This window comes from Sus scrofa, chromosome 17 (assembly GCF_054392235.1).
Source record: "Sus scrofa isolate SSC_HxYL_T2T_F1_AM1 chromosome 17, Sscrofa_HxYL_maternal_Yorkshire_Landrace_v2.0, whole genome shotgun sequence".
NCBI classification, from domain to species: domain Eukaryota; kingdom Metazoa; phylum Chordata; class Mammalia; order Artiodactyla; family Suidae; genus Sus; species Sus scrofa.
Window position 1 is genome coordinate 48033910 of NC_139399.1, and position 27039 is coordinate 48060948.

The following is a 27039-nucleotide window of genomic DNA, read 5'->3' on the forward strand; positions in this document are numbered from 1 at the left end:
ATATGGTTTAACCTTCTCTTATTCGGCTTAGGATCACCAGTATGAACCCTTTATTGAATGGCTGTGACATGAGTAGCACAGTTCTGTGTGCTTTTGCTTTTATCATTTTATTCTTGCGACAGTCCTAACAGATGCATGGAGTCCCCTTTGTTTCTTAGATGAGGCTCAGAGGGATAGAGTAACTTGTCCAAGATCACTCAGTCTGTCTGTGCTCAGGTGGATCCCCTGCACAATATCAGTTTGGTCAGTGTGCCCTGGTGAAATACTGAGCTAACTTAGAGGCTGCAGAGCTGTGTACAGTCCAGCAACTGGCCTTTCTATGATATTACTTTCTCCTTTCAGCTGCCATTTCTCAGCGTTTCTGCTACTGGGTCTTGTTGCATCTACTTGACCACACTGTCATGCATTTTGTTGGGCCAAGGCAATTTGAAGTGGTACTGTCCTTTTCCTGAATAAACATACGCTGTTTGTGACAACTGTTTTCTTCACTTTAAATTTTCCAGTCACTTTTCTTTTTTTAATTAAACTTTTTTATTTTTTCATTTTGAAATAACTTTAATTTTGGGTTTTTTTTAGTCTTTTGTCTCTTTAGGGCCGCACCTATGGCATATGGAGGTTCCCAGGCTAGGGGTCGAATCGGCTTACACCGCAGCTCACTGCAACACTGGATCCAATACTATTAACTAAACTTTATAGACTTAATTCAAATTCTACTAGTTATCTTACTTATGTTCCTTTTCTGGTCCAGGATTCAACCTGGGATCACATATTCTTTTAGCTGTCATGCCCTTTTAGCCTCCTCCAATTTAGAATAATTTGTCTTTTGTGACCTTGACACTTTTGAAAGGTACTGGCCAGTTTGTAGAATGTCCCTCACTTTGAGTTAGTCTGATGTCTCCTCATAATTAAATTCAGATCTTTTGCAAGAATACTTCAGAAGTGCTGCTGCTTCTCAGCACATTCTGTTAGGCTGTTGCTATGTCTCCTTGTTGGTATTGTTAACCTTGATCCCTTGGTGAAGGTGGTGTCTGCTCGGATTCTCCACCGTAAAGTTGCTCTTTTTTTTTTGTTTTATAATTAAGTGTCTGGTGGAGTGATATTTTGAGACTCCGCAAATATCCTGATGATCTTGCCTGCCATGGTTATTGCTGACAGGTGGTTTTTTCTTTCTTGCATTCCTCTGCATTTCTTAGTTGGAATTCTACTATAAGAAAAAGCTGCCCTCCTCCCCCTGCATTTGTTTATTCAATTATTTATAATACTTTGGATTCATGGATATTCATTTTACTTTGTAGGTTATAATCCATTACTGTCATCTTTTTTTTTTTTTTTTTTGGCTCCTGTTATCCAGATTTGGCCTGTGGAGAGGTCCTCAGGTTGGCTCCATGTCACTTTCTTTTAATGAAAGGACAAGGCAGCTAGAAAGTTTGACCTTTCCCAAAGCGGGGCATTACTCGACATAGGTAGATTACGCACATGTTTAAAGTTTGGCAGAAGGGAAGATACTTTCTGGAACTCTAATCTCTGCCTTTTCTCTACCTCATGTCTGACCTTTTTGGGCAGGGGACATCTGTTACTAGTCCATTCCCTAACACAGAATTTGGACAGAAACTGTTGTAATATGTGCCTTGAACCTTTAAAATCCTGATTCTTTCCATTTTAGTTTCCTTCATTACGGGGCCTTATTTGCAGCTGAACACATTGAAGGGCAGACTTGGATCACAACATCTCCAGTTTAAGTGCCATACCCATATATCACAGTTTTTCTTAACCTTTTCCTTTCTCTCCGCTTCTGACTTCTAGTCAGTCACCAGGTTCTGTTGACTCCACCTTTGAATGGTGTTTTGCATGAGTCCTTTGTTCTTTGGTCCCAGTTTTCCTACCTGGGTAGATCCCAGGTAGGTTAGGTAGTTTCCAGCTGATTTCATTGTCTTCAGTTTCTGCCCCTTCCATTTAATTTTCCATAAGCATCACGAGAATGATAAGGTCACAGCGTTCCTTTGCCTCAACATTTCTTTGGTTCCCTATTGCCTATGGGTGAAGTCTGGACTCCTCATCGTGGTTTTAGAGGGTCCTCCACAAGGCACGCACACATCCTTCACTGCAGGTGCCCTCCCATCCCCTCAGTTCTAGCCACTCTTGACGGCTTACTGGTCCTCATGTGGACTTGACGTGCACGTGCCTTTGGGATTCTTCTCTTGTTTCCTGCATGAGGAATGTTCTTCCCCTCCCTTGCTGACCTTCTCATCCTGTAACATATAGTTCAAATGCTGCTCCTTCGTTTGTACTTCCATAGCATTTTATTTTTATTTTATTTTATTTTTAGTATGGACTATTTCAGATATACAGAAAAGAAAATAATGTAATGATTGTCGTATACTTACTGGCCACTCATCTCCCTCAAAGCATAACATCCTGCTATATTTTCTCCTTTAGTTTACTTAATTTTTAAATTTTACTATTATTATTTTTTTTGTCTTTTTAGGGCCACGCCCGTGGCATATGGCAGTTCCCAGGCTAGGGGTCAGTTCAGAGCTGCAGCTGCCAGCCTGCGCCACAGCCACAGCAATGCCAGATCTGAACCGAGTCTGCGATCCACACCACAGCTCAGCAACACTGAGTCCTTAACTCACCGAGTGAGGCCAGAGATCAAACCCGTGTCCTCATGATACTAGTCAGGTTCCTTACCACTGAGCCATGACAGGAACTCCCTCTCCTGTTTTATTTTGGTAAGAAATAAAACCCTACAGATCAAATTTAAGCTCTCTATGTGTTCCCCGAACACTTTTTCTTCCTTCTTTCCCTAGATTTGAGGTTTATGTTTCAATGCCAGTTTTTATATTTCTGCTGCACATGTTTGTTTGGGTTTTTTTTTTTTGGCCTCGCCTTTGGCATGTTGAAGTTCCCCACCTAGGGGTAGAACCCTCGCCACAGCAGCCACCCAAGCCACTGTAGTGACAGTGCCGGATCCTTGACCCGCTGTGCCACAAGAGAACTCCCACTGCATGCGTATTTTTAAACAGTATATTGCATTGGTTTGCATCTTCCCCAAATTTATACACTTTGTTATACTGTATATATCCTTTGCAATTTGCTTATTTTCACTCAATATTAATTTTATGACCATTGGCTATATTTATGCATGTAGAACTAGAGCTGTATGCATAAAATAAATGATTTTCATAAAATTGTCTTCCTCTTCTGAATTAATCAGATTTATTAATTCATTTTCCTGTTGTTGGACATTTAGACTTTCACTATTACAAACAGTAATAATTGCTATGAACAGCTTTATTGGTTATTGTAAAACTTCCTAGTAAGTTTTCTTTATTCATGTTTTATTTATCGAGAATAAAGTTGTGGGATCTAGGATACGCTCATCTTCCAGCTTTATTAGGTATTGCCATATTGCTCTTTTTTCATCTTCTCACTGGTATTTGGTATTATGAGTTTCAATAATCTGATGGATATGAAATGGTATCTTGTATGTTTTTCTTTAGTTGCTAGTGAGATTGAGCATCTTTTCGTGTGTTCATTGACCATTTAGGTTTCTTCTGTGAATTGTCATGTATCTTTTGTCTTTTTCTTTCGGTTTGTTAGTCTTTTTATTACTGTTTTTTAGGAGCTGTTTATGTTGTGGATATGAATCTTCAGTTATAAGCATCAGATATTGTCCTTCAGTGTTGTTTTCTGGCATCTTCTGATGCACAAAATTTAATTTCAATGAAGCCTAATTTAAAAGTCTTTTTTTCCCTAGATTTTTTGTGTCTTTGAAAAATCCTACCCTGCTCTAAGATCAAAAAGATATTCTCTAACAGTGTATTTAAGTTTTTTTCCCCTTTGGTCTACTTGCTTTATTTCTGTTGCTATATAGTATTTTATACCGGGTCTATGATTATTCTTATTTATTGCATTGTATTACCATTTTTTGCTTATATTATATTGCTGTTTCATTGGGCTGGGTGCTCCCTATGCAGGGAGGCCAAATGTTACTTTTTCAGTGCTTAGTTTCCATCTCAGACCACTTAAAAGAGGAAAAGGATGGAGTGGTCGAAAGATCTTTTCACACATTCCAAGGCCCTTAGAACTACGTAATTCATCTTCTAGGGGCAGGGGCGAGTGAACCTTTTACCCTACACAAAATAGCTTTCTTTTTTCTTTCAAATAACAGCATTATTGAGAATATGTGTAATTCGCATACCATAAAATTTCACATTAGAAGCATACAATTCAGCATCTTTATAGTATATTTACAGAGTTGTGCAACCATCACACCATCTAATTCCAGGGCATTTTAATCACCCCAAAAAGCAACTATTTGTAGACATTCCTTATTCTATAGGAATATATCCTCCTCCCAGCCCTGGCAACTACTGATCTACTTTTTGAATCTATGGTTTTCCTATTTGGGAGATTTCATATAACTGATATGTGGAATCATATAATATGTAGCCTTTATTTCTTATTTAGCATAATATTTTAAAGTTTGTTCGTGTTGTAGGTGTATCAGTAATTTATCCCTTTTCATGGCTGAAAAATTTAATACTCCATTGTGCAAATATACCACATCTTGTTTATCCATTCATCATTTGATGGACATTTATACATGTTTTGGCTCTTATAGATAATGCTGCTTTGAATATTCATGTACAAGTTTTTGTTTGGACACTTGTTTTCAGTTCTTTAAGGTTTATGCCTAGGAATGAAATTGCTGGGTCATGTGATAATTCTGTATTTTAACTTTTTGAGGAGCTGACAAATTGTTTCTCAAAGAAGCTGCAGCATTTTACATTCCCACCAGCAATGTATGAGGGTTCCGATTTCTCTACATTTTTCACATCCTTATCAACTCCCTTTTTGTTTTTGCTTTTTTTTTTAACTTACCAACTCTTATTATTTATTATCTGTCCATTTTTTGGTTGTTTTTTTGTCTTTTGTCTATTCAGGGCCACACCCATGGTATATGGAGGTTCTCAGGCTAGAGGTCAAGTCAGAGCTGTAGCCACCAGCCTACGCCATAGCCACAGCAACAGCAACGCTGGATCCGAGCCACGTCTGTGACCTACACCACAGCTCACACCAACACCAGATCCTTAACCCACTGAGTGAGGCCAGGGATTGAACCTGCATCTTCATGGATACTAGTCATATTCATTTCCGCGGAGCCACAACATTCTTCCTCTTCATGGTGTTAAACTTTGTGTGCGTGTGTGTGTGTGTGTGTGTGTGTGCGCGCATGCTCTGACCTCTGTCACAAGCAATTTTACTTTGTAATTTCAGTAATAGTCACACTTAGAGCCTCAGAGGAGGTCAGCAGGTCCTGTTTACTCTCCTGTGAGATGCTTGACATTGGTCAGAGTGCATTAACGGTGGTTTGGTGTGGAAGGCCTGTAATAGCACTCATTGACATTGGACTTGCTGTCAGGGGAAGCATGGGTTTTAGAAGCTGTCATTAGCATTAATTGCCCTTAATGCACCATCATTTCTGACAGTAATGAGCTAAACAGGGAGGTTATTACTCAGCAGAAAGACTGCATTTCCTGGCATTAAAACATTTTTTGAGGTGTATGTGGCGTGCAGTACAGGCAAAGGTAGGACTAGCTGATTCACTGTAAAGCGGGCTTAGCTGCATTTAAAGTAGCTAAACAAGTCCCTTTCCTATTGTAAAAACTAATCCTGCAGTGGAAATTGGAAGGCAGAAGCAGGTGACCAACAGGGATCCTACTCTGAACTCTTTACAGTGGGGCTTTGAGAAAAGTTACGATGATTTTTATTTCTCAATTTGCCTTAAAAGAGTACTAGCAAACCCATTTGTAGTAAGGTTTTAGGAGCAGAAGGACTTGTTTTAAACTGTTCCCTATTCAAGGACAGCCCTGCAGTGTTTCTGTGCAACACAGAAAGCTGTAACTTAGGGAGGCCTTCTAAAATTAGGGCTGAGGAGTTCCCATTGTGGCTCAGTGGGAACAAACCCGACTAGTATCCATGAGGATGCGGGTTCAATCCCTGGTCCAGCGTTGCTGTGAGCTGTTCAATCCAGTGAGCTGTGGTGTAGGTCACAGATGCTGCTTGGATCTGGCATTGCTGTGGCATAGGCCAGCAGCTGCACCTCTGATTTGACCCCCTAACCTGGGAACTTCCATATGCCGCAGGTGCATATAAAAAAAATAAAATTGGGGCTGAGAGCAAGCCCAAAATGGTGAGTTCACTGCACTTTACCTTTTCGTTATTCCATATGTGTGCATTGTGAATGCTTATAACGTCTTTAGGACAGATACACAGTTGAATCTTGATTAGCTGGCCATGGTGACCATGTTATTATTGAAAGTTTATAGTCAGGATTCTAAGTAAAACCTGCAAGATGATGGTTTCCTTATCTTTATAATTAGGATATGTTGAGGAGCCTCCCACAAGTCTTTAAACATCTGTTTGTGTTTATCCATCTGTTGAAAGGGAGAGTGATTATTTTCTAAATCATATTTATCGAGTGATATTTTTTAATAAAAGTGTTTGTAAAGAAGAAAGTATATGTCATAAAATCTCATTGTTCAAATAATCCATATTTTTAAAAAATTGGAGTAAAATATGCATGTAGTTTAAAAAAATTCAGAGTACAAAAAGGTATATAATGAAATATAAGAGCTTTTTCTTACCCCTTCAATCCAATCCCTCTTCTTAGAGGAATCTATTATTAACAGTTAATTGTGTATACTTTGAAAAAGAAAGATGCATATCATTGAATGTATGAATATCCTTTCTTATTTACACTAAAGGGACCATTCTATGCACAGTTATATTCTTTGCTTTTGTCACAAACTGGGGGCTCCCAGCTTTCCCCTTGGGGGTCTATTCAACTTGATGCACCCCCCACTGCCTGGCCCTGCTCCCCTGCCATAATTCACCCAGTTGCCTGGACTCAGTGACAGGCAGTGTTAAATAGAATTCTCCCAATGGATGGCTGTGTATTCAAGAGTAGGAGGTAGTATCTCTGTATCAGTCCATAAACTCCTACCTTCTTCTTTTAAATTGCCCCAAAGTAATTCAAGTTGTAGGTGTATATGCCATTATTTAACTAGTCTCCTGTTTGTGGACATTTAGGTGGGATGATAATTTTAAAATCACATTTACAAATTAAATGAGTGAGTCCTTAAGAGAATGAGCCACAGAAGTGAAGAGGGAATTATCTAGTTAATGTTGATGAAGATTGCAGCGTAATTACCTATGAAAACATTATTTTTATAGCACTGAGTATTGCTAGACTTCTACTTCTCCTGAAGCTGGCAGACTGCCCAAGCCCTCCCGCCTCCCATTTCCCACTTCCCAACCAAAGGCTGCCCCAGGCCGACTTGGGTCATAGTTCCCTCTGTAGCACTTTGTCCCTCCCTCCATTAATAACAGCCTGGTCTGTTGTAATTTATCTTTGCTTTTTGGCTTCCCTTTAGGACAGGGAGTGTGTCTTGCCATTTCTTATATTCCTGTACCCTAGGTGCTCCACATGCTCTAGGAGGGTGTAGAGAAGTGGTCTCAGTGGGGAGTCTTGCTAATCAAAGCTCTTTGGCTGCTTCTTTGCTTGAGCATTCCACTTTAGTATTTCTTCAAATGGAAGTGCCATCAGTGCCTCTCTGGGATGAGCAAAGTTGGCTCTGGTTCCGAGCTCTAAATGAGTTGTGAAGTTGTTTGCTCAGCAGAGTGCCCAAAGAGCCATAGTAGAGGGTCCAAGCTCTCTCTGGTGGCTTATTCAACTTGAAAACCGTCTGTTCCCCTCCCCCCACCATAATTCCCTAGTTACCTAGATTCAGTGACAAGCTATGATGACAAGCTATATAATTCTGCCAATAGGTGGCTGTATATTCAAAAGCAGGAGGTAATAATGCCCTTATAGACTCTGGTAATAAATCTCTTAGGGATGCATGTGTGGTTTTTTGTTTTTATTTTTCTTTTTTTCTTTCTTTTTTTTTTTTTTTTTCCATCTTTCTGCTATTTCTTGGGCCGCTCCCGCGGCATATGGAGGTTCCCAGGCTAGGGGTCGAATCGGAGCTGTAGCTGCCAGCCTACACCAGAACCACAGCAACGCGGGATCCAAGCCGCGTCTGCAACCTACACCACAGGTCACGGCAACGCCGGATCGTTAACCCACTGAGCAAGGGCAGGGATCGAACCCGCAACCTCATGGTTCCTAGTCGGATTCGTAAACCACTGTGCCACAACGGGAACTCCTGTTTTTATTTTTCTTAAAACAAAACAGAGCACCTCTGTTCAACCTGATAATTGAGGCTATTGTTACAAAATAGTAGTTATAGAGGTAGAGGAGAAGGCTATGAAAAGGAATTACTTGCTAGCTATCTTTATCCCTTTTTAATTTTTCTTCTTTGCCCTTGATTTGAGGTTGTTACACCTTGATAGTACACTTTAGAAAAATGCTGAAGCTCTCCTTCAATTATTTGCCCAGGCTTCTAACTTTGTTCCTTGATCCTGACTTAGATGATAAACCAGTGGATTTGGCAAGGCTTTCCATAAGCATTTCATTCAAGCTTGTCAAATATTTGGAAATCTCACAGATATGTTTACACATTAAAAATGCCCTGGGATTGTATAATTTGTACACTGAAACTTAGGTTTTAAATAAAAAATGTCATGGCCAAAAAAAAAAAAAAAGGCCCTTTCAGACTTTTAGCATTTGTTCCATCTCTTTTGGAGACTTTTCATCAAATTTTTTAAATTTCTTGCTTACTAGCATTGGCTAGTTCCTCTTTGTGAAAATGTTTATAAGGCACATATAGAATTTACATACTGGAGTTCCTGTTGTGGATCAGTAGGTTAAGGACCTCATTTGTCTCTGTGAGGATGTGAGTTTGATCCCTGGCCTCACTCAATGGGTTAAGGATCTGGCATTGCTGTAAGCCAGGCTCGGTTCCCGTGTTGCTTTGGCTGTGGCACAGGCTATGCTGCAGTTCTGATTCAGCCCCTGGCCCGGGAACTTATATATGCCATAGGTGCGGCTATACAAAGGGAACAAAAAAGAATTTAAATACTGTAGAGTCAAGATGAGTTGATTTATGCTTGTAGCAAACTCCAAATATGGCTTAAAACAACAAGTTTCGGGAGTTCCCGTCGTGGCTCAGCAGTTAATGAATCTGACTGGCATGCATGAGGACACAGATTCAGTGGATCTGGTGTTGGCTGTGGCTGTGGTGTAGGCTGGTGGCTACCACTCCAATTTGGCCCCTAGCCTGGGAACCTCTGTGTGCTGCAGGTGTGGCCCTAAAAAGCAAAAAAAAAAAAAAAGTTTCTTTTTTACCCATGCTACTAGATATCTTTTTTTATCTCTGGCCATACCTGCAGCATGCCGAAGTTCCCAGGCCAGGGATTGAACCTGTGCCACAGCAATGACAGGCCACAGCAGTGATAATACCAGATCCTTTACCTGCCAGGCCACCAGGGAACTCCATGCTAGAAATCTTTAATGTGTCAAGTGGAGGCTCTGCTTTGTTACTTTTATTCCAGAACCCAGGTTAAAGTAGCAAGCCTCTCTGCACATTGTCTATGTCCAAGTCAGAGGAAAAGAGAATCACACACTGACTCTTAAGCTTCCACTTGGGTGAGACCCACTTCTGCTCTCATTTCATTAGCCAGAACCAGTCACATGACCTGACTCCAGAAGGACAAGGAAGTACAGTTCTGCCACATGCTTAGAAGGAGAAGCAGAAGTACTTGGTGAATGGCACAGGTCACTGCCATAGCTTCTTGGAGCTTCCTGGGCAGACTTACAATTCTGCCAGAATTAATTGGCACAGAATTAAATGTTGGCTAGAAAGCTGGACAGCAAGATACCTAAGAACATGGATTCTGAGTCAGGATGCCTGAGCTCAAACCCTAGTTCTGTCTAGCTGTCTGAACTTGAGCAAATGGCTTCATTTCTCTAATCTTTAATTTCCCCATCTGAAATAGCACTACCTTACAGAGTTGTTGTGAGGATTAAATGAGATCATCATTGTAATCCCAGTGTCTTTCAGACAGTAAACACTCAATAAACATTAGCTGTCATTAGAATTGAGTACTTATTGGAGTTATTGGCTCAGCGGAAATGAATCTGACTAGCATCCATGAGGATGCAGTTTCGATCCCCAGCCTTGCTCAGTGGGTTAAAGATCCAGTGTTGCCATGAGCTGTGGTGTGGGTTGCAAATGCAGCTGGGATCTGGCATTGCTGTGGCTGTGGTGTAGGCCAGCGGCTACAGCTCCAGTTCAAACCCTAGCCTAGGAACTGGGAACCTCCATATGCCATGGGTGCGACTCTTAAAAAAAAGAAAAGAATTGAGTACTTATTTAAATTATTTGAAGGTTACTACTTCAGGATTTCCCCCCTATTTCTTTTAAAGAATACATGAAAATAATTTTCCTTTTCCTTTCTTTTTTAATATATACCATTCATGCTAAAACCAAAGAAGGGAGGAAGGGATAAGAATTGAGGAGTTACTTTTAGGCCTTGGAATGGGAGAGGTAGATTGGCTGGCTGGGTAAGTTTTTCTAAAATCATTGAAGGCTCCTGTCCTAGGGTTTTTGTATGCCTTTACTCACCTGTAAGGAAAATTTGGATGTGTATGTTCATTCCTGGTATATTCACTGGTTGACTTGGTGATTTTCTTCTGTCTTCTCCTCTAGCTTAGAGTCAAGATTTCCACTGAAGTTGGCATCACAAATGTTGATCTCTCCACTGTGGATAAGGATCAGAGCATTGCACCCAAAACCACACGGTAGGTGGGGTGCCTCTTGAGCTGAGAGGAGCTCGCCAAGGCCTGAGCCCTCCAGATGTCATTTCAGTGTCAGCAGTGACCCAGCTTCTACTCCAAATGAAGGCTGTCATTCCTCTGGTAGCACATCAGGGGTGCTGCTGGGCATCCAAACAAATTGGGGGGTTGTGTGTATTGGTGGTCAGTCCCTGAATAAACTGTTTTTTAACAATAGGTACGAAGCTCACCTCAAAATGTATGGTCAGTCAGCTATATTACCAAGCACATTATTTAGTTCAGAAGACAATTTTTTTTTAAACCAAGACTTTCTCAATGAAGGAAGCAGTGTATTGATTTATTTTCTGATGTCGTCTCTTCATCTTCACAGTCTTTTTTTTTTTTTTTTTTTCCCTTGTCTTATTAGGGCTGCACCCACGGCATATGGAGGTTTCCAGGCTAGGGGTTGAATTGGAGCTACAGCTGCCAGCCTATGCCACAGCCATAGAAACTTGGCATCCGAGCTGCATCTGTGACCTATACCACAGCTCACGACAACACTAGATCCTTAACCTGCTGAGCAAGACCAAGGATTGAACCCACATCCTTGTGGTTACTAGTCGGATTTGTTAACCGCTGAGCCACGATGGGAACTCCTTATCTTCACAGTCTTGAACTTTCTTTTAGTCACCTCCTGGCAGGTGTGTTCGGCCCACAGTGGGTTTGAAATAAGTTGCATGTCTCACAGGTCCTTAGAGGTGAGATGGCAGATACTGGGGCTCCGGTTCCTTTTCTCAAATCCATGGAAGGTATCACTAATCGTCACAGCATTTGTTTCTGCTGAACTCAGAATTTTTTTTTTTAAGACAACCTTCTAGGTAACCATTAGCATTTGATCAGAGTTGGGTCAGAACATTGTATGAAACCCATTTCTTAGCCCTCTCCCAGATCCTTTTGGTGAGGCGGCATCTAGGCATCTAGACCCCAACTTTACTCAACTGGGGTTTGTAGATGCCAAAGAAAGTAGGGGAACCCTCAAGGCCCTTTTCTTTTTTTTTGGCTATGCCCATGGCATGCCAAAATTCCTGGGCCAGGGATTGAACCCATGCCACACAAGTAACCCAAGCCACTGCAGTGGCAATGCCAGATCCTTAACCCAGTATACCACAAGGGAACTCCTTGAGGGCGTTTTCAAGATGGGATGTTAGCCCGTGACTAGAAGCCAAGCATTTAGTCCTTTTAGGTTATGTGAAAGGTCTAGGCTTTCAGCCAGAGGCTTGGATATTTTTATAGTGACATTGGAAATGAGAGTACTGTTGAGAATCCACTGAAATCATGTCTGTAAGAGTGCGTTGCAAAGTTTAATACTCTATATAGATGAAGAGTTGGTATTACTCATAAGTAAATATAAAGCCTTAGCATGAAATACGGCCAGTTGAAAGCTGTGTAACCATTTGGCTTGTTTTAACCCCCGGCCGTCTTAACCTCAAATCCCAGGAGATAGCTCTGAAAAGAATAGTTTTCTCATCAACTCTGCCTTTTGAGAAAATGACTTTTTAAAGCTCAATTTTGGGCAGAAAAATAAATTGAAACAGTGTCTAGGAAAAAAATACAGCCTTAAAAAAGAAAAAGCTGTATGTGCTCTTCTTTCCTTTGTATCATCTAACCCCTGGTCTCCTGACCTTGCTCACATAGGCTGCTAACATCGATCCTGTGATTTTTCTCTCCTTGTGGTGTTGCCAGCCCAGCTCTCCATTCCGCTGTAACCTCACTGGTACCTGACTTGGTTGAGTTGCTATCCTGAGGTCCTTGAAGTGAAACCCCGAAGCAGCTGCATATAGCCTTTTCCCCAGACCCTGATGGACATTTCTGTGCTTTTCTCAGTCCTGGCTTTATCAGTCCAATTTGCCCTCAGACCACAGATAATTCTCCACTCTGTGTGTCCACAACAAAAAAGTGTTACAATTGGGAGATACACTTGGGAGAAGGAGGATTAGGCAGTGGTGTGAAGTTTGTGCTCTTCACTCTGTTCTCAGATCTGCAGGTCTTCTCTGAAGACTAACTGTATAAATGTCTCTTTCAGGGTGACCTACCCAGCCAAGGCCAAGGGCGCTTTCATCGCAGACAGCCACCAGAACTTTGCTTTATTCTTCCAGCTGGTAGATGTGAACACTGGTGCTGAACTCACCCCTCACCAGGTCAGGAAAAAGCCAAGACAGTTCTCTTGGCCTGAAACGTTGATATACATGATAATTGTTGATGTGGTGCACAACAGTTGAGAAAATTCCCAATTCCTGCTTTCAGATCTTCACTCTGAACCCCGATGGTCCATGGTTCTCCCACATTATACTCTGCCCACCCTGGTACTGGTTGTGACCTTGAACCTGGAATGCACTCTTCTTTGAAAGAGATTAGCTGGTATTTAATATATTTAAAGGCAGATAAGCCCATAATTGAAGGTTTTATCTTTCTGACTATAAAACATACATTGAAATAATTTTGAAAAAAGGAAAACCTAGGCAGTGAGCCCAAAGTATGTTTTTGTTCTGGCCAAAGCAGATTTTTTATTTGTAGGAATCTGAAAACTAACACTTTTTTTTTTTTGTCTTTTGTCTTTTGTTGTTGTTGCTATTTCTTGGGCTGCTCCCGCAGCATATGGAGGTTCCCAGGCTAGGGGTTGAATCGGAGCTGTAGCCACCGGCCTACGCCAGAGCCACAGCAACACAGGATCCGAGCCGCGTCTGCAACCTACACCACAGCTCACGGCAACGCCGGATCGTTAACCCACTGAGCAAGGGCAGGGACCGAACCCGCAACCTCATGGTTCCTAGTGGGATTCATTAACCACTGCGCCACGACGGGAACTCCCTATTTAAAAGATTTTTAAGGAGTTCCCTTTGTGCTCAGTGGAAGCGAATCTGACTAGTATCCATGAGGATGCAGGTTCAATCCCTGGCCTTTCTCAGTGGGTTAAGGGTCTGGCATTGCCATGAGCTGTGGTGTAGGTCGCAGACATGGTTCAGATCCCAAGATGCTGTGGCTGTGGTGTAGGCCAGCAGCTATAGCTCCGATTCAACCCCTAGTCTGGAAACTTCCATATGAGTGGGTGCGGCCCTGAAAAGCCAAAACAGTAAAAATTTTAAAAAAAGATTTTCAAACCGTATCTTTTCCACAGAGAACCTGATCTGGCCCCTTGTCCTCTCAGCCACTTCTGTCATCCCCATCCCACTTGATTAAGAATAACTGCCCTGAGCCCTGCCGCATCATGCTATATTGTGAAAGGGAAATTCAGATAAATACTTTGAATGTGGAAAGACGGGAAAGAACATTGACCTTGTGGCCTTGGTTTAGGTGCTTTGCAGCAGTACTTTAGCAGGAGCCAGCAGATGTGTATCCATGCTGAGAGGCAGCTGCAAAACAGACCTCTGAAGAGGGTGGATTTACTCAGAGACCTTTCTGCCTTCTGTTTCTTGTAGCTGCAGCTGTTGCCCTTGTGCCCAGGCCCTGAGTGACTGCCCTCAGCACCACTGTCCTGGCCCTTCTCTGCTTTTCTCCCCTCCACACCCAAGCCCCAGAGAGCTTGGTCAGGGCACTGAGCTGTGACTAACTCTTCAACCCCTTACCACTTCCTAGCTCCTTCTCAGAATGACATTTGCCAACCAAACAGCACAAGGGGAGAAAGAATATGAAGAGAAGTAATTACCAGACTAAATTGTTGGGTTTGTGGTTAGGGCAGGAAGAGTTAGTAAGGAAGTATAACTTGAACTGAGTCCTTGTCTCATCTAAGATTCTGGTCTGGGAACCATGGCTTGCAGACCTCTTAGGTAGAGATGGCATTTTACAGATGAGCCTGGCTGCTGCCTGCGCTTGGCCGTGACAGGAGGAAGATCAGGCATCCAGACTCCCGAGTCCCATTCTTGGCCAAGACTGCCCTAGTCAGGATGCCTCACACCTCTGGGCCTCTTTCCCTAATTATTTTTCTGGTTGGTCTTTGTTGCTCAGGTGTAGAGTAATGAATGAGACTTATATTGTTTCTGTGGGTCCAGCGCTAGCTGTGTGACCATGGCAACTCTTTTACTTAATCTCCGTGGTTATGATCTGTAAAATGGGACCAATCTACCTGCTTTGTTGAATTCTTTATTTTGAAACACTTAAAAGAAAAGCTGAATGGATACTAAGTTTTGCTGCAGTTCTAATGTGCAGAAACCTTAGTTTCTTATGCCACTGGGGGGATAAGGTGTTTAGACTCATACCGTCGTATTGATAAATGTTTGTTGACTAGCTAGTACCTAGCAGGTCCTGGACTAAGTGCTATGCGTCCATTATTATGAATCTTCACGCAGACGCACCACATGTAGAAGTTAATCTTTCTGTCTTAAAGATGAAGAAATTAAGGCCCAGGGAGGTTAAGTAACCTGCTCAGCCAGTAACAGTGGAACCAAATCCGTCTGTCTTAGAGCCTAGGCTTTCTTCCTGACATTAGACTGCTCTGCCGGATTGGAACTCTGCCTTGCTATCAATCCCCAAACCTCCTCTCCTAAATCTTTAGCTGGAGGCACTAGGAAATTGAAAATGGGCTTCTTACAGTTCCACCTCATTTCCCTTCTTTTCACCCTCTGGTGAAGAAGTTAATTGGGCAGCAAAGTGGCCAAAAGGCTGGCAGGATGAAGAAATTACAGCAACAGCAAAGGGCTTAAATCATCCACAAACTGGGCATTCGGCCTACAAGTCGTTGAGAATTGGCTCGACTCCTAAGTTAAATGTCTTATACCAGCTAAAAATTATCTCTGAACTCTGTGCTAGTAAGCTGAGTGGGATGGCCACTCCTCCTGCTTCCTCGGGCAGGCCTGGCCGATCCCAGAGCTCCCACGGGGACGAAAGAGCTGACAGTCTGCTGCCTTGTTGATCTGAGGTTGGGCCCAGAGGGAGTTTTGAAATTATCAGATGAATGGTTGCGTTATTGGTTCCATCCAGACATTTGTCCGACTCCACAACCAGAAGACTGGCCAGGAAGTGGTGTTTGTCGCAGAGCCAGACAGCAAGAATGTGTACAGGTTTGAACTGGATACCTCCGAGAGAAAGATTGAGTTTGACTCTGCATCCGGCACCTACACTCTCTACTTGATCATCGGAGATGCTACTTTGAAGAACCCAATCCATTGGAATGTGGTATGTGTCTCCATGTCCCCTGACCCAGGCAGGAGTGGCTGTGTCAACACAGGCTCCTTTCTAGGGCATGGGCTCTCGACCCTTAGCCTTGCCTGTGCCTCCCCAGGGACCACGAGTATGTGTTGGGAGGTGGGTAGGGGCTGTGTGCTGTCCCCATCAGTGGTCTTAGGGGCATGCATGTGGCCTGGCATGCAATAGGGGCTTAATAGTGATTGAGTGAATGAATGAAGTACAAATTTGTCCTCGTGGGTTCTAGCAAATCTTCATAGAAGAAGAAGATTTTTCTGTATTAGAAGAGGTTTTCATATTACAGCAGAGCACTGTGGGGGAGACATATAGACAGAAGAGATAAAGGCTTCTTTGAGATATGGTACAGCCTCACAGAGTGGGTCGGGGAGGGGCCTAAGATTGGAATTCCAATTCAAGATGGTGTGGATAGGATATATAAAATGGTAATAAACTAATAAGCAACATCTGCCTGGTGTGTTAAAGTTTACATAGTGCTTTTGACTTACATAACTCACCTTTTTTTTTTTGGCCGCACCGTGTAGCGGCTTAATGTGGGATCTTGGTTCCCAGCCCAGAGATTGAACCCAGACCACCAAGTCCTAACCACTAGATCACCAGGGAACTCCCACATAACTCACTTTTGATTGGTGTGGTGAGAGAAAGCTTCTTGAAAGACGTAGCATTTGAGCTCGGTGTTGAAGAATTGCAGGAGTTTATCAGAATAGTGTCCGGGGCTATAGGATGATCACCAGGGGTCAGCCTCCAGAAAAGCCTGAGGTGCTTTCAGAGAGATGTGAGTGGGTCCATTTTGATGGAGCACCTGAATCTGGTCGAGAGCAGTCAGCAATGAGGCTGGAAAGGTAGCAGAGGCCAGATTGCAGGCCTTGAGAGGTTGGCTCCCTTTGTGAGACAGAGGGCAGCTGCATTTTCTTGTGTTGTATTCAAAGCTCCTTTTCTTCTCTTGGACTTTGGGCTGCTTTTTGTATGACAGCACATTTTCATTTCTTTTCCTTTTTTTTTTGTCTCTGACTAAATTACTCTTCCCAGGGCCATGGAGCAGTTTCTGATTGCAACTATAACAGCCTAAGTACAGCTGGGATTTTTGTATTAAGCAGCTCTGTGAAGCTCACCAGACCAGTAGAAAATTGGAGTACTTTGTTCTAAAAAGCATTTTCAACAAATACTTATTTTGTTCTTGAAATTTTTACTGCCTCAGTTTGTTGGCTCATGGGTCAGAGGTGCCTGGACGGTTTGGAGCTTTTTTCAGTTATGGTCCTGGACGAGAGATAGGGGTCACTATCGTGCTGATGAGTTTCACCCCCTTGTCTGCCCCTGTGCCTCTGATGGCTGCCTTTATTTTTTTAGGCTGATGTTGTCATCAGGTTCCCTGAAGAAGATGCTCCGTCGACTGTCCTGTCCAAGAACCTTTTCACTGCCAAACAGGAAATTCAGGTACATCCCAGAGGGCTTCTTCCGTAATCATGGAGGAGAAATGTGGATCAGGCATGGTCAGAGAGAGCAGCCAACCCCTGGACTGAGGCTCTGGTCCTTTCTTTAACCTGTTTAGATGATATTTTATAGTTTGGTCTTTACCACCCTGTGAATCAGACAGGACAAATATCCATCTTGTCATAGAGCTGAAAAAACAGGCTCAACTTGCCCACCGACCAGTTCCCACGAAGCAGATAGTTGGAGACACAGTCAGAACCTGAGTCTGTTTCACTTAAACATCCAGGAGATTCAGCCCTCAGATCACTGTTTGACTCTACAGCACAGATGGGATTGGCTTTCTTCCTCTCTGCTCCTGCATAGACCAAGGCCAATGGGTCTTGCAGGTGGTCAGCTCAACTGGAGAAAGGACTTTTCCTCCCCCTTGGGCACGCCCTTCCTCTCTCCTGGGACTCACCTTCCTTACACACAGATATCAGCATCCCTTCCCAGCCCATAGGGATTGTTGTAAGGGCCAGAGTAGTTCACAGATAAGGAAAGAAAAGCTTTTTTTGAAAAGTTTCAAGAGTTCCCATTGTGGCTCAGTGGTAACAAAGTACCACTGAGTATCCATGAGGATGCAGGTTTGATCCCTGTCCCAGCTCAGTGGGGTAAGGATCGAGCACTGCCATAAGCTGTGGTGTAGGTCACAGACTCGGCTCAGATCTAGCATTGTTGTGGCTGTGGTGTAGGCTGGCAGCTGTAGCTCTAATTTGACTCCTAGCCCGGGACGTCCATATGCCCCGGGTGAGACCCTAAAAGGCAAAAAATAAAAAAATAAAATATTTTTGGTGTGTCTTCCTTTGGCAGCATCTGTTCCGCGAGCCTGAGAAGAGGCCTCCCACGGTGGTGTCCAATACATTCACTGCCCTGATCCTCTCGCCCTTGCTCCTGCTCTTTGCTCTGGTGAGTAGCTGTAATTAGCATGGGCAGCGTGTGTCTTGCGTCAGACTCAGCAGATGTAGCCCTGCCAAAAGAGGCTTTGTGCTCTAGCCTCAGCATAGCTCCGAAGGGGTCCAGCAGCTGTGACTTGAACTGATGGTCAAAAAAATTTTAGAATAACTGAACCTCCCTGCTATGGAGAGGTTTAGTTACTCTAACTGTTCAGTTCCAAAAAACTGATCCCTTAACAAAGAAATGGTAAAAGTGTGTGGACAGGGGTGCTCTGTAGGAATGTTCAGATGAGGTCAAGTGTGAAAAAAGCAAGGCCTGATGCCGATAGCTGTAGAGAAAGAATACAGGAGTTCCCAATGTGGCCCAGCGGAAACAAAACCGACTAGTATCCAGGACGCAAGTTCGATCCCTGGCCACTCTCAGGGGGTTAAAGGATCTGGCATTGCTGCAAGCTATGGTGTAGGTCGCAGTTGAGGCTCAGATCCTGCGTTGCTGTGGCTATGGCCTAGGCTGGCAGCTGTAGCTCTGACTTGACCCCTAGCCTGGGAATTTCCATATGCTGTGGGTGTGGCCCTAAAAAAAGGCAAAAAAAAGAGTACGGAGGCTGTGCATTTCAGCAGTGATTGGGGTATCAAACTATAAACAACTAAAGTCTTCATAAAATCAAATGTTAAATTTGGTACATCCATACTGTGGAATAATATGCAGCTTATTAAAAGAATGGATAGATTTATGTACTGATCGCCAACATGTCCATCCTGTAAATGAAGAAGGCAAGGGATAGGATAGAGTGTTTAGTAAATCCTCCCTGTGTATCCTTTAAAAGGCATTATCTGTTGGTATCTATTAGATTGGTCACCTCGAAGGAGAGGGCCTTGTAGGGAGTAGAGAAGAAGGAAATTTTTACCTTTTATACTTGAACATACTGTTTGAGATTTATTTTTAACCAACTTTTTCTTCCCTTGTCTCTTTTTTAAAATTATAAACATAGGAGTTCCCGGCGTGGTGCAGTGGTTAACGAATCTGACTAGGAACCATGAGGTTGCAGGTTCAATCCCTGGCCTTGCTCAGTGGGTTAAGGATCTGGCGTTGCCGTGAGCTGTGGTGTAGGTTGCAGACACGGCTCGGATCCAGCGTTGCTGTGGCTCTGGTGTAGGCTGGCGGCTATAGCTCCAATTGGACCCCTAGCCTGGGAACCTCCATGTGCCGCGGGAGCGGCCCTAGAAAAGGCAAAAAGACAAAAAAATAATAATAATAAATAAAATTATAAACATAGCTGCATATTCTCAAAGTTCAAAGAATTTTGAGAACTCTATGGAAAACTCATCAGCTCTTTGGAAAGTTGCCTGTGTTCCTAATTCATTCATTGATTTTAGTAAAAGAATTATTGGTCAATCTAAATCTGGAAAGCATACCACAAGCTTTGAGAAACCGGGCCTAGGGTCTGGGCACCTGTTCTTCTGAGTGACCAGAATTTCAAAAGGCACAGAACCCATAGCAAGAGCATGCATCATACCAGCTGCCAATGGGTTTATCTTACCAATACTTAGAGAAGTTAGCAGGGGTGCCAGTTATTTCATCATAAATAGGTTTCTGACCTTATAGCTTCATGGTTTTGCCTGTTTTATTCCATTTGTTAATTGTTTTTATTTTTTTTGTCTTTTAGGTCCACACCCGCAGCATATGGCGGTTTCCAGGCTAGGGGTCGAATTGGAGCTGTAGCTGCCAGCCACAGCCACAGCCACAGCCACAGCAATGCCAGATCTGAGCCTTGTCTGCGACCTACACCACAGCTCATGGCAGCACCAGATCCTTAACCCACTGATCGAGGTCAGGGATTGAACCTGCGTCCTCATGGATGCTAGTCAGAGTCATTTCCGCTGAGCCACGACAGGAACTCTGGTTTCACCTGTTTTAAAGCAGAAAGGTTTGCTGTCATTAAAGATGATGTTCAAGTTTGTTACCCAAGCACAGTTGAGAGCAGGTGTCAGAATACCTTTCTAAAGACAAAAAGGGAACAGTTTTTCCTGAGGACTTATAATAGGATGGTTGTCACTTGGAAAAATTCCCTGTCCTTCAAGTATGCATGAACTTTTAAGCCCTTAGGGCTGTTTATTGAATTAGCATTGGCCTGGCATGGGTAGCCTCCCTTTCAAGTTCTAATGTCTTTTCAATTTATTTCTCCCCATCGTTCAGTGGATCCGGATTGGTGCCAACATCTCCAACTTCACTTTTGCGCCTAGCACGATTATATTTCACCTGGGACATGCTGGTAAGCGCCCCAGGCTGCTAATTCCATTTAACCTCCTTTGACATTTAGCCTGCCCACACGAAAGCTCTGTTAAGTAGAGCCACAACCTATTAACTATAATGACTTAATAGCATAACATTTCCCTCTTCCTCCTGGCCTTTTACGACAGTTAATATGATGATAAACCTGTTTGGCCCATCAGTTTAGAACAGCTGTCATTATATTGGGTTTCATTGTACTCGGCTGCCGTTGGCAGGCCATTTTACCCTCATTTAATAGCTCTGTTCATTTCCAGAGATTACTCACTTATCGTATCTTTACATTGAGCCATCTTCCTGGATGAAGAGCGTTAATGCAGTTTCCAAAGGTTATCTTCCCCACCATATCGATCTTCACATTTGCCGGCAGCTGTGTCTGGGCAGTAATAGAAAACAGTCCCTTCCACAGTCAGACACGCTGTCCTGCTTTGTTTTCTTGAGAACTTAGGACCTAAACGCTGCAAGGCAGTAAATTCACAAATCAGTTAAGCATTTCAGAAACTTTGGACACTATTGGGTTGGTGGCGCCTTGCATTTCACTGAGTCTTTGGTATTCATTTCTGATTTCCTTGGTTCTTTCAGGAGTCACCCTCCATGTGTCCATAGTGCGTGGATTCTGTAATGGTGTGCAGATGAATCCCTCAAAACTCTAGGCAAACGTATATCTTTGTTTTTCTGGGGAAAGAGCCGTGACTGTGATCAAAATTCTCACAGTGGTCCACGACCTCAGAAATGGCTAAGAACCCCTGCTGTGGTTCATCCGTCATCCTTCTGGGCAGAACTGACAACATGACCTTTCTCTCCAGCCCAGTTACTGGATTTGAGTGATAGCCCTCCCAGGTCAGGCTGAGAACAAAACCTGAATGTAAATTTGTTTAGAGCCATGACTGCTCTCGCTGGAGAGCTTTTTGTGCCCATTCCCTCATTTGGTTCTCCTCACAACCCTGATGGGGGTGACCAGGGCAAGAATTACGATCCTTGTTTGACGGGTGAGAGCATTTAGGCTCACAGAAATGAAGTGGCTGTGAGGGGCAGAGCCTGGACCAGAGCCCAGGGTTCTCAGTGCCCAGCCCTGAGCCCTTTGGCCTAAACCTCCCTCCTCAGCCCTCCTTGCTTCCTTCCTAGTCACAGTGGCAGATTAGCCTTAAGGTCGGTTTAATGAAAAGGAAATTAGTCATTTCTCTGATCCTGTGGGCTTCCAGTCAGAATTTGAAAAATCAGCTGAGTCCTGAACTTAACACGAGAGTCATTAAAAAACAAAATCAAAACCTGTGTTAATGAAAAGAGATACGAACTGGAACGTAGAACCAGACAAAGTTGCTGATATCTGATTTTTACCTCTGGATTTCTTGGCAGCCAAGACTGAGAAGCAAGTATATTCAGTTATTTATTTTCTGGCATCAGATAAAAGGAATAAAACAAGCTGGCTTATAAATACAGACCTTTTTGAGATCCGCAGTTACTGGCTTCTGACTGTCCTGAGCCCTGGGGTGATATCACTGTTTCACCTAATTGCCTATCATGTCACCTGTTCTCGTAGCTATGCTGGGGCTCATGTATGTCTACTGGACTCAACTCAACATGTTCCAGACCCTGAAATACCTGGCCATCCTGGGCAGTGTGACATTTTTGGCTGGCAATCGGATGCTGGCCCAGCAGGCAATCAAGAGGTAAGGCTGGGGACAGACTAGGGACCCAAAGTAGGATTAGAAAATTTCTGTCAGCTCTGTTCACCCAGCTCTTTGAACAGCGGTATGTGACAAAATGATTCATATCCTTTGGGGCAAGTGTGACACCTTAATCCAGCCCGATACAGAAGCTTTTTAAATCAGAAAAGAGCCTTGGTGATAAGCTTTAAATATATTAAAACCACAACAGTTTATGCCCTGACACATTAGAACAAGAGAAGAAAATAATTGCTCTATGAAGATTAAAATGGATTAGGACATGTGGCGGAGATTGTTGTTAATACGCTGGCTGTGTAATGATTTTCTCCTCTGCCGCCGCAGAGAATCCTGTTCCGTCCTCCGTGCCCCAGAGAGTGACTCCTCTGTAACCCCAGCAGCACCGCCCCCCCCCCACCCCGGAGCTTTTCCTCCTAATTATGAGGTCCATGCTCTTCCCCCCAGAAACTGCTTTGCAGGCTTTGCAGAGGCCCCAGCAGGGAGCGCTGCTCAGGGGGCCCCAGCATGTTCTCAAGACAGACAAACTTAGGTTCACACAAATGGTTAGGTCGACATGTTGGCACCTTGCTGGCAGCTTGACTTCCGAACCTGGATTAGAAGCAAATTTAAATGTCATATAGGTGTTTCTCATTGATTTGACTTTATTAGAACTTGGGTGATTTCAAGCACATAAAGGTCAATGAGAAAAGGTCCGAATTGCTTTCACCTTTGGAAGTTAACATTTTCAGACGTGCCCTGCTTTCTCCTCTCTGAGACTTTTGCTGGAAGAATGTAACTCAATAATGTACCCCCTAACTCGGCTGCCAATTAGGTGGGTCAGATGAGAGAGTGGTGCTCTTGGAGATGGTTCTGGGTGGGAGAGCCACACGTCTCAGCCTTGCCTGAGTGCCTCACCATGGACACCGGCCCCAGCATGCTCCTTGTTCCCCTGTAGTCCTTCTGATTCCACCAGAGCTTCCCTTAGCACCACAGTGGCAGCTGGGTCCTTTGTCTGCCGCTCCGGCAGCCTTAACTTGGCGGCTCTGCACTGCATCTGAGAAGGAGCCAAGGACTCAGCTGATTTTTCTAAGCGGGACCCTGATCCCTCACAGCAGTCCATCCAGACCCCAGGGAGCCAGAAGGTTGTCCTCTGCTGAGTTCTCTCTTTTCTGGAAGTTGCACACACAAAATGAACAAAATTAAAGGGGGATAGGAATGGAGACCATTTGATTTAGTTCTTGCTTAGCAGAGTTCCTAATCTGGAATGCTAAAATTGTGCACGTTTCTGGGGAAGAAGACCATGGTCTCATCTCAGGCCCTGTCCTACGTAGAAGCCCACTCTGCATTGCCACCCTCATAAGTCCTAGAACAATCTCTGCCACTGGGGAAAACGGTGACTCTACCAGAAGCTCTGGTTGGGTGGTTGCCATTTCTTTCCTCAGCTTATTTCTCTTCCTACTGTCCTTTCTTGACTCTCAAACCCTCTTTCCTTTGGCAGGATCGCTGCAGAGCAGAGCAGTAGATTGGCAAAATATAGGACACTACGGTAAAGATAAAGGGTGGACTCATCCCAGAAGCAGGGCCCCTTTTCCATCTTGCCCACCTCATGCATGTCAGTTACTTAGCTAAGATTCAGCGCACTTATTCCTCCCTGTCCCTCCCTAAGCTGAAGCCAAATTCTGAGGCCATGTCCCCACTTCCTGGGCCAGGTAGTAACTGGCCCAGAGCAAAGCCAAAGCCCCCCGCGCCAGCCCAGCTGAGGGGGTAACTGCAGCAAAGTGGCTTTGACCTGTCTTTGACTGTAAAGCTCCATCCTCCCTTGTGTCTTACGGGGTCCTTTATAGACACAGCCCCTCTCTCTGTGTTCATAGGAGAGCAGAGATGGGATGAGACAGATTCAACCTTGGGCTTCTTAAAAGGGGACCCCATTCAGAACATCTGAAGTCATAATGGTCCCAGGGCAAATCCTGGCACACCTTGTCACTGTTCTAGGCCTTTCTGTAACATTAACCTCTGGTTGGGCCAGCGTGGTGTAGTGAGACTCTCAATTGTGAAGACTGATGTCCACCAATAGATAACGCCAGCATCAGAACCCAGATTGCTAGAGTTCAGGATGTGGCTCAGGGCTGCTCCATGTGTGACAGAAATGTCAAGTGAAATGTCACCTGTTCTCCGTTGTATCCGTCCCAGGACGAGGATGAAAGTGGAGGCTGTGTAAAGGAAGGGAAGGAGAGTGTCTGGTGCTCCATTGATCAGCTCCCCTACTAGGGGTTGGCAAAAATTTTCTAGAAAGAACCAGATAGTATGTTAGGCTTTTCAGGCCATACAGTCTCTGTTACAGCTACTCAGCTCTGCCCCTGCAGTGTGAGAGCAGCCACAGACCACCGAAACAAACGAGCATGGCTGTGTTCCAGTGAAACTTTGTTTACGAAAACTGGTGGAGGGCTGAATTCGGCCCTCGGGGCCGGTTTACTGACCCCTGTGCTAGACCAACAAAGAAGAGGGAGGTATTTGAATTTTCAAGTCATGTTCCCTCTCGTCCCTTGCCATGGAAATGGCTTTCCCTGCCAAAGCAACTAAGCCACTAATTTTCACTCCTCTGAAAATAGGAGAAATCAACAAAAGCGTGGAATGTAGAGCTTTTCACTGATGTGTGAACATGAGCTGGAACATCTAGTTCTCAACACAGAAAGCAACTACGTTTGTTTTGGGTTTAATTCATATACAGTAAAATTCACCCTTTTTAGGGTATAGTTCTGTGAATCTTGAAAAACTTAGAGTGTTATAAACACCACCTCAATGAAGATACAGACTTTCCACATCCAGCAAGTTTCCGTGTGCCTTTGTGGTCGTCCTTTCTCCCTGCCCCCATTCCTGAGCCTCATCTGTTTGGTTTTGTCCTAAATTATGGTCGCTCTGTCTGAGGTTTGCTTTCAGAACTAGTCCTTTCTGCTAAATATTGAGTTCTTTAATTCTTTAAAACTAACTCCGGGTTGGTTTTGTTTTTCTTGATTTTTGATAGTCTACCCCCAAACTTTACTGCTTGAGAGAGAAAAAAGTCACTTGATCTTTTGGACTTTTGGGACTTTCTGAGGTTGGGACCTGGTCTTTTAAAACCAAGTCCCTGGTAGCTAATGTTTTCGATCTGAGGACAGTTACTGATTTGATCAGGCATAAGACAGGGCTTTCTTGGCCAAGACAGAGGCTTCAGCTATTCTTATTTCATAATTACACTCTCCTCCCTGCATGAATGTTTCCAACAACAGATATTTTAATGTACCCAGGAACCTCTGAATGTTGGCAGGGAATTAGGAGCACTCACTCAGGCCTTTAGGATTAGTCCCGCGCCTGTGGGTGATGCCCTTGGAACTATTGATTAGTTGGTTTGGAGCCTGCCATTCTGCAAGACTGCCTTGTCACATCAGCCCTCGCCACTGGGTGCTGAGGACAGCCTGTGTCAGCACCCTGCCTCTGCTCACCAGAACCGCCTGGATCACTTCCTTGGTGCTGTCACGCCCTGGTTGCACAGCGTCCGTCTAGGTTGTCGTTTACCTTCTGGTGTTTCCCCATCACTTCTCAGAGTCTAGGGAAGGCAGCTGTGGAGAAAGAAGAAATAAAGAAATTTAGTGTTTTTGTCCCCTCTTTAAAATCTTTCTGTGAGCTGAGTCCAGTTTTTGAGAATCATTCATTCTTAGACATCGAGTCTGATCATTGCCAAGAACTTGAGCACATGCCAGGAATATGGGGCAGATTTCTATACTGAAAGTTCAGTGTCACCTTCCAAGCTACGTGAGGGCTGTGTGTTGTTTGGAGGACCTAGAGCCTGGGAAATCGAAGATGAGCATTCTTTAAACTCTTCATCTAGTTGAAATGTACACTATCTTCCTGGCCTTGTACTGTGAGAGGTGTGCCTGGAATTACCTCATCTCCTCCTGTGTTCACATACCACCCTCTTATCATCAAGTGTGTTTCATTGTTTTTATTTAAATTGTCATCAGCTTTTAGTTTGAGCTCTCTGCCTTACATTCTTCTGTGAAATGAGATGGGGCAGAAATAAATAGAATCAATAGACAAATGATTATTCCCTTATAAGTGAGACCTCATAGTGGGAGAGTAGCTTGGTTTCTCTGTTATCACCAGTTAGGAACTGGAGCAGTGAATTGAAACCTTCAATGATTTTGTGTTGATCTTCATTTTCTTTCAGAACAGCACATTAGCTCCAGAAAAAGGAAGGAGATTCTGAAAGCTGAAGTGAATATCAAGACAAGGAGTCAAGAACAATTCACGGTTTGAAAAGAGGGATTTTTAAAAAGTTTATTTAAAAAGAAAAAAGTTAAAATTGTGGTTATACTTTTGCTTGTATTTCTATTTCCCTGACACAGAGCAGATAGATACCTGTGAGCCCAGATCCTCTCTTCTTTGGCATGGGGCCCTAGCAAGATGCTGTGAATATTCTAACTTACCCACATGTTGCGTTGAAAAGTTGAAATCTGTAATTAAGCTATTATGGAATAAAAAGAATAACAGGAACAAAGACCTGAGAGTTTCTTCTGGTACTTTGGGGCTGATGGGATCCCTGGGGCACGTGACGTGAGATCTTAGCTGGGAAGTATGCTTGATACAATGGCCAGGGTGTTTCTCCAGGACCTTTTATATTGGTCCTTCTCAGAGGAACTGAGAATTGCCTGGAAAAGCCAGCATCCTTTCTGCATCTCCAGCAGTAGGTACCCACTCTGCCCTGTCGATATGTGAAGGCCCCTGTGCTTTTGCCTTGAAAGTTTGGCCTTGGCATGCAGTGGGCAA

At 43.7% G+C, this 27039-nt stretch overlaps 1 protein-coding gene and 1 long non-coding RNA gene across 3 annotated transcripts in view; both read left to right on the top strand.

The window, feature by feature from the left end:
• The window catches only part of RPN2 (ribophorin II), a 56246-nt gene extending 29474 nt beyond the window's left edge, over positions 1 to 26772 (top strand). The window contains exons 10-18 of one of the 2 annotated variants that reach the window (XM_021077219.2): positions 10659 to 10750; positions 12807 to 12921; positions 15698 to 15892; positions 17267 to 17353; positions 18200 to 18295; positions 20480 to 20555; positions 22113 to 22242; positions 23735 to 23782; positions 26441 to 26770. In XM_021077219.2, the coding sequence (XP_020932878.1) occupies positions 10659 to 10750; positions 12807 to 12921; positions 15698 to 15892; positions 17267 to 17353; positions 18200 to 18295; positions 20480 to 20555; positions 22113 to 22242; positions 23735 to 23782; positions 26441 to 26453 (852 nt within the window). In that variant the 3' untranslated portion in view covers positions 26454 to 26770. Of the gene's footprint in view, positions 1 to 10658; positions 10751 to 12806; positions 12922 to 15697; positions 15893 to 17266; positions 17354 to 18199; positions 18296 to 20479; positions 20556 to 22112; positions 22243 to 23734; positions 23783 to 26440 lie in introns of both variants that reach the window. The other variant, NM_213941.2, reaches the window with a different exon arrangement.
• On the top strand, positions 623 to 8652 carry LOC146395294 (uncharacterized). Its single transcript, XR_014832295.1, has 2 exons — positions 623 to 4501; positions 6053 to 8652. It is a non-coding gene; the product is annotated as an uncharacterized LOC146395294 (long non-coding RNA).
• Positions 26773 to 27039: the final 267 nt, after the last annotated feature.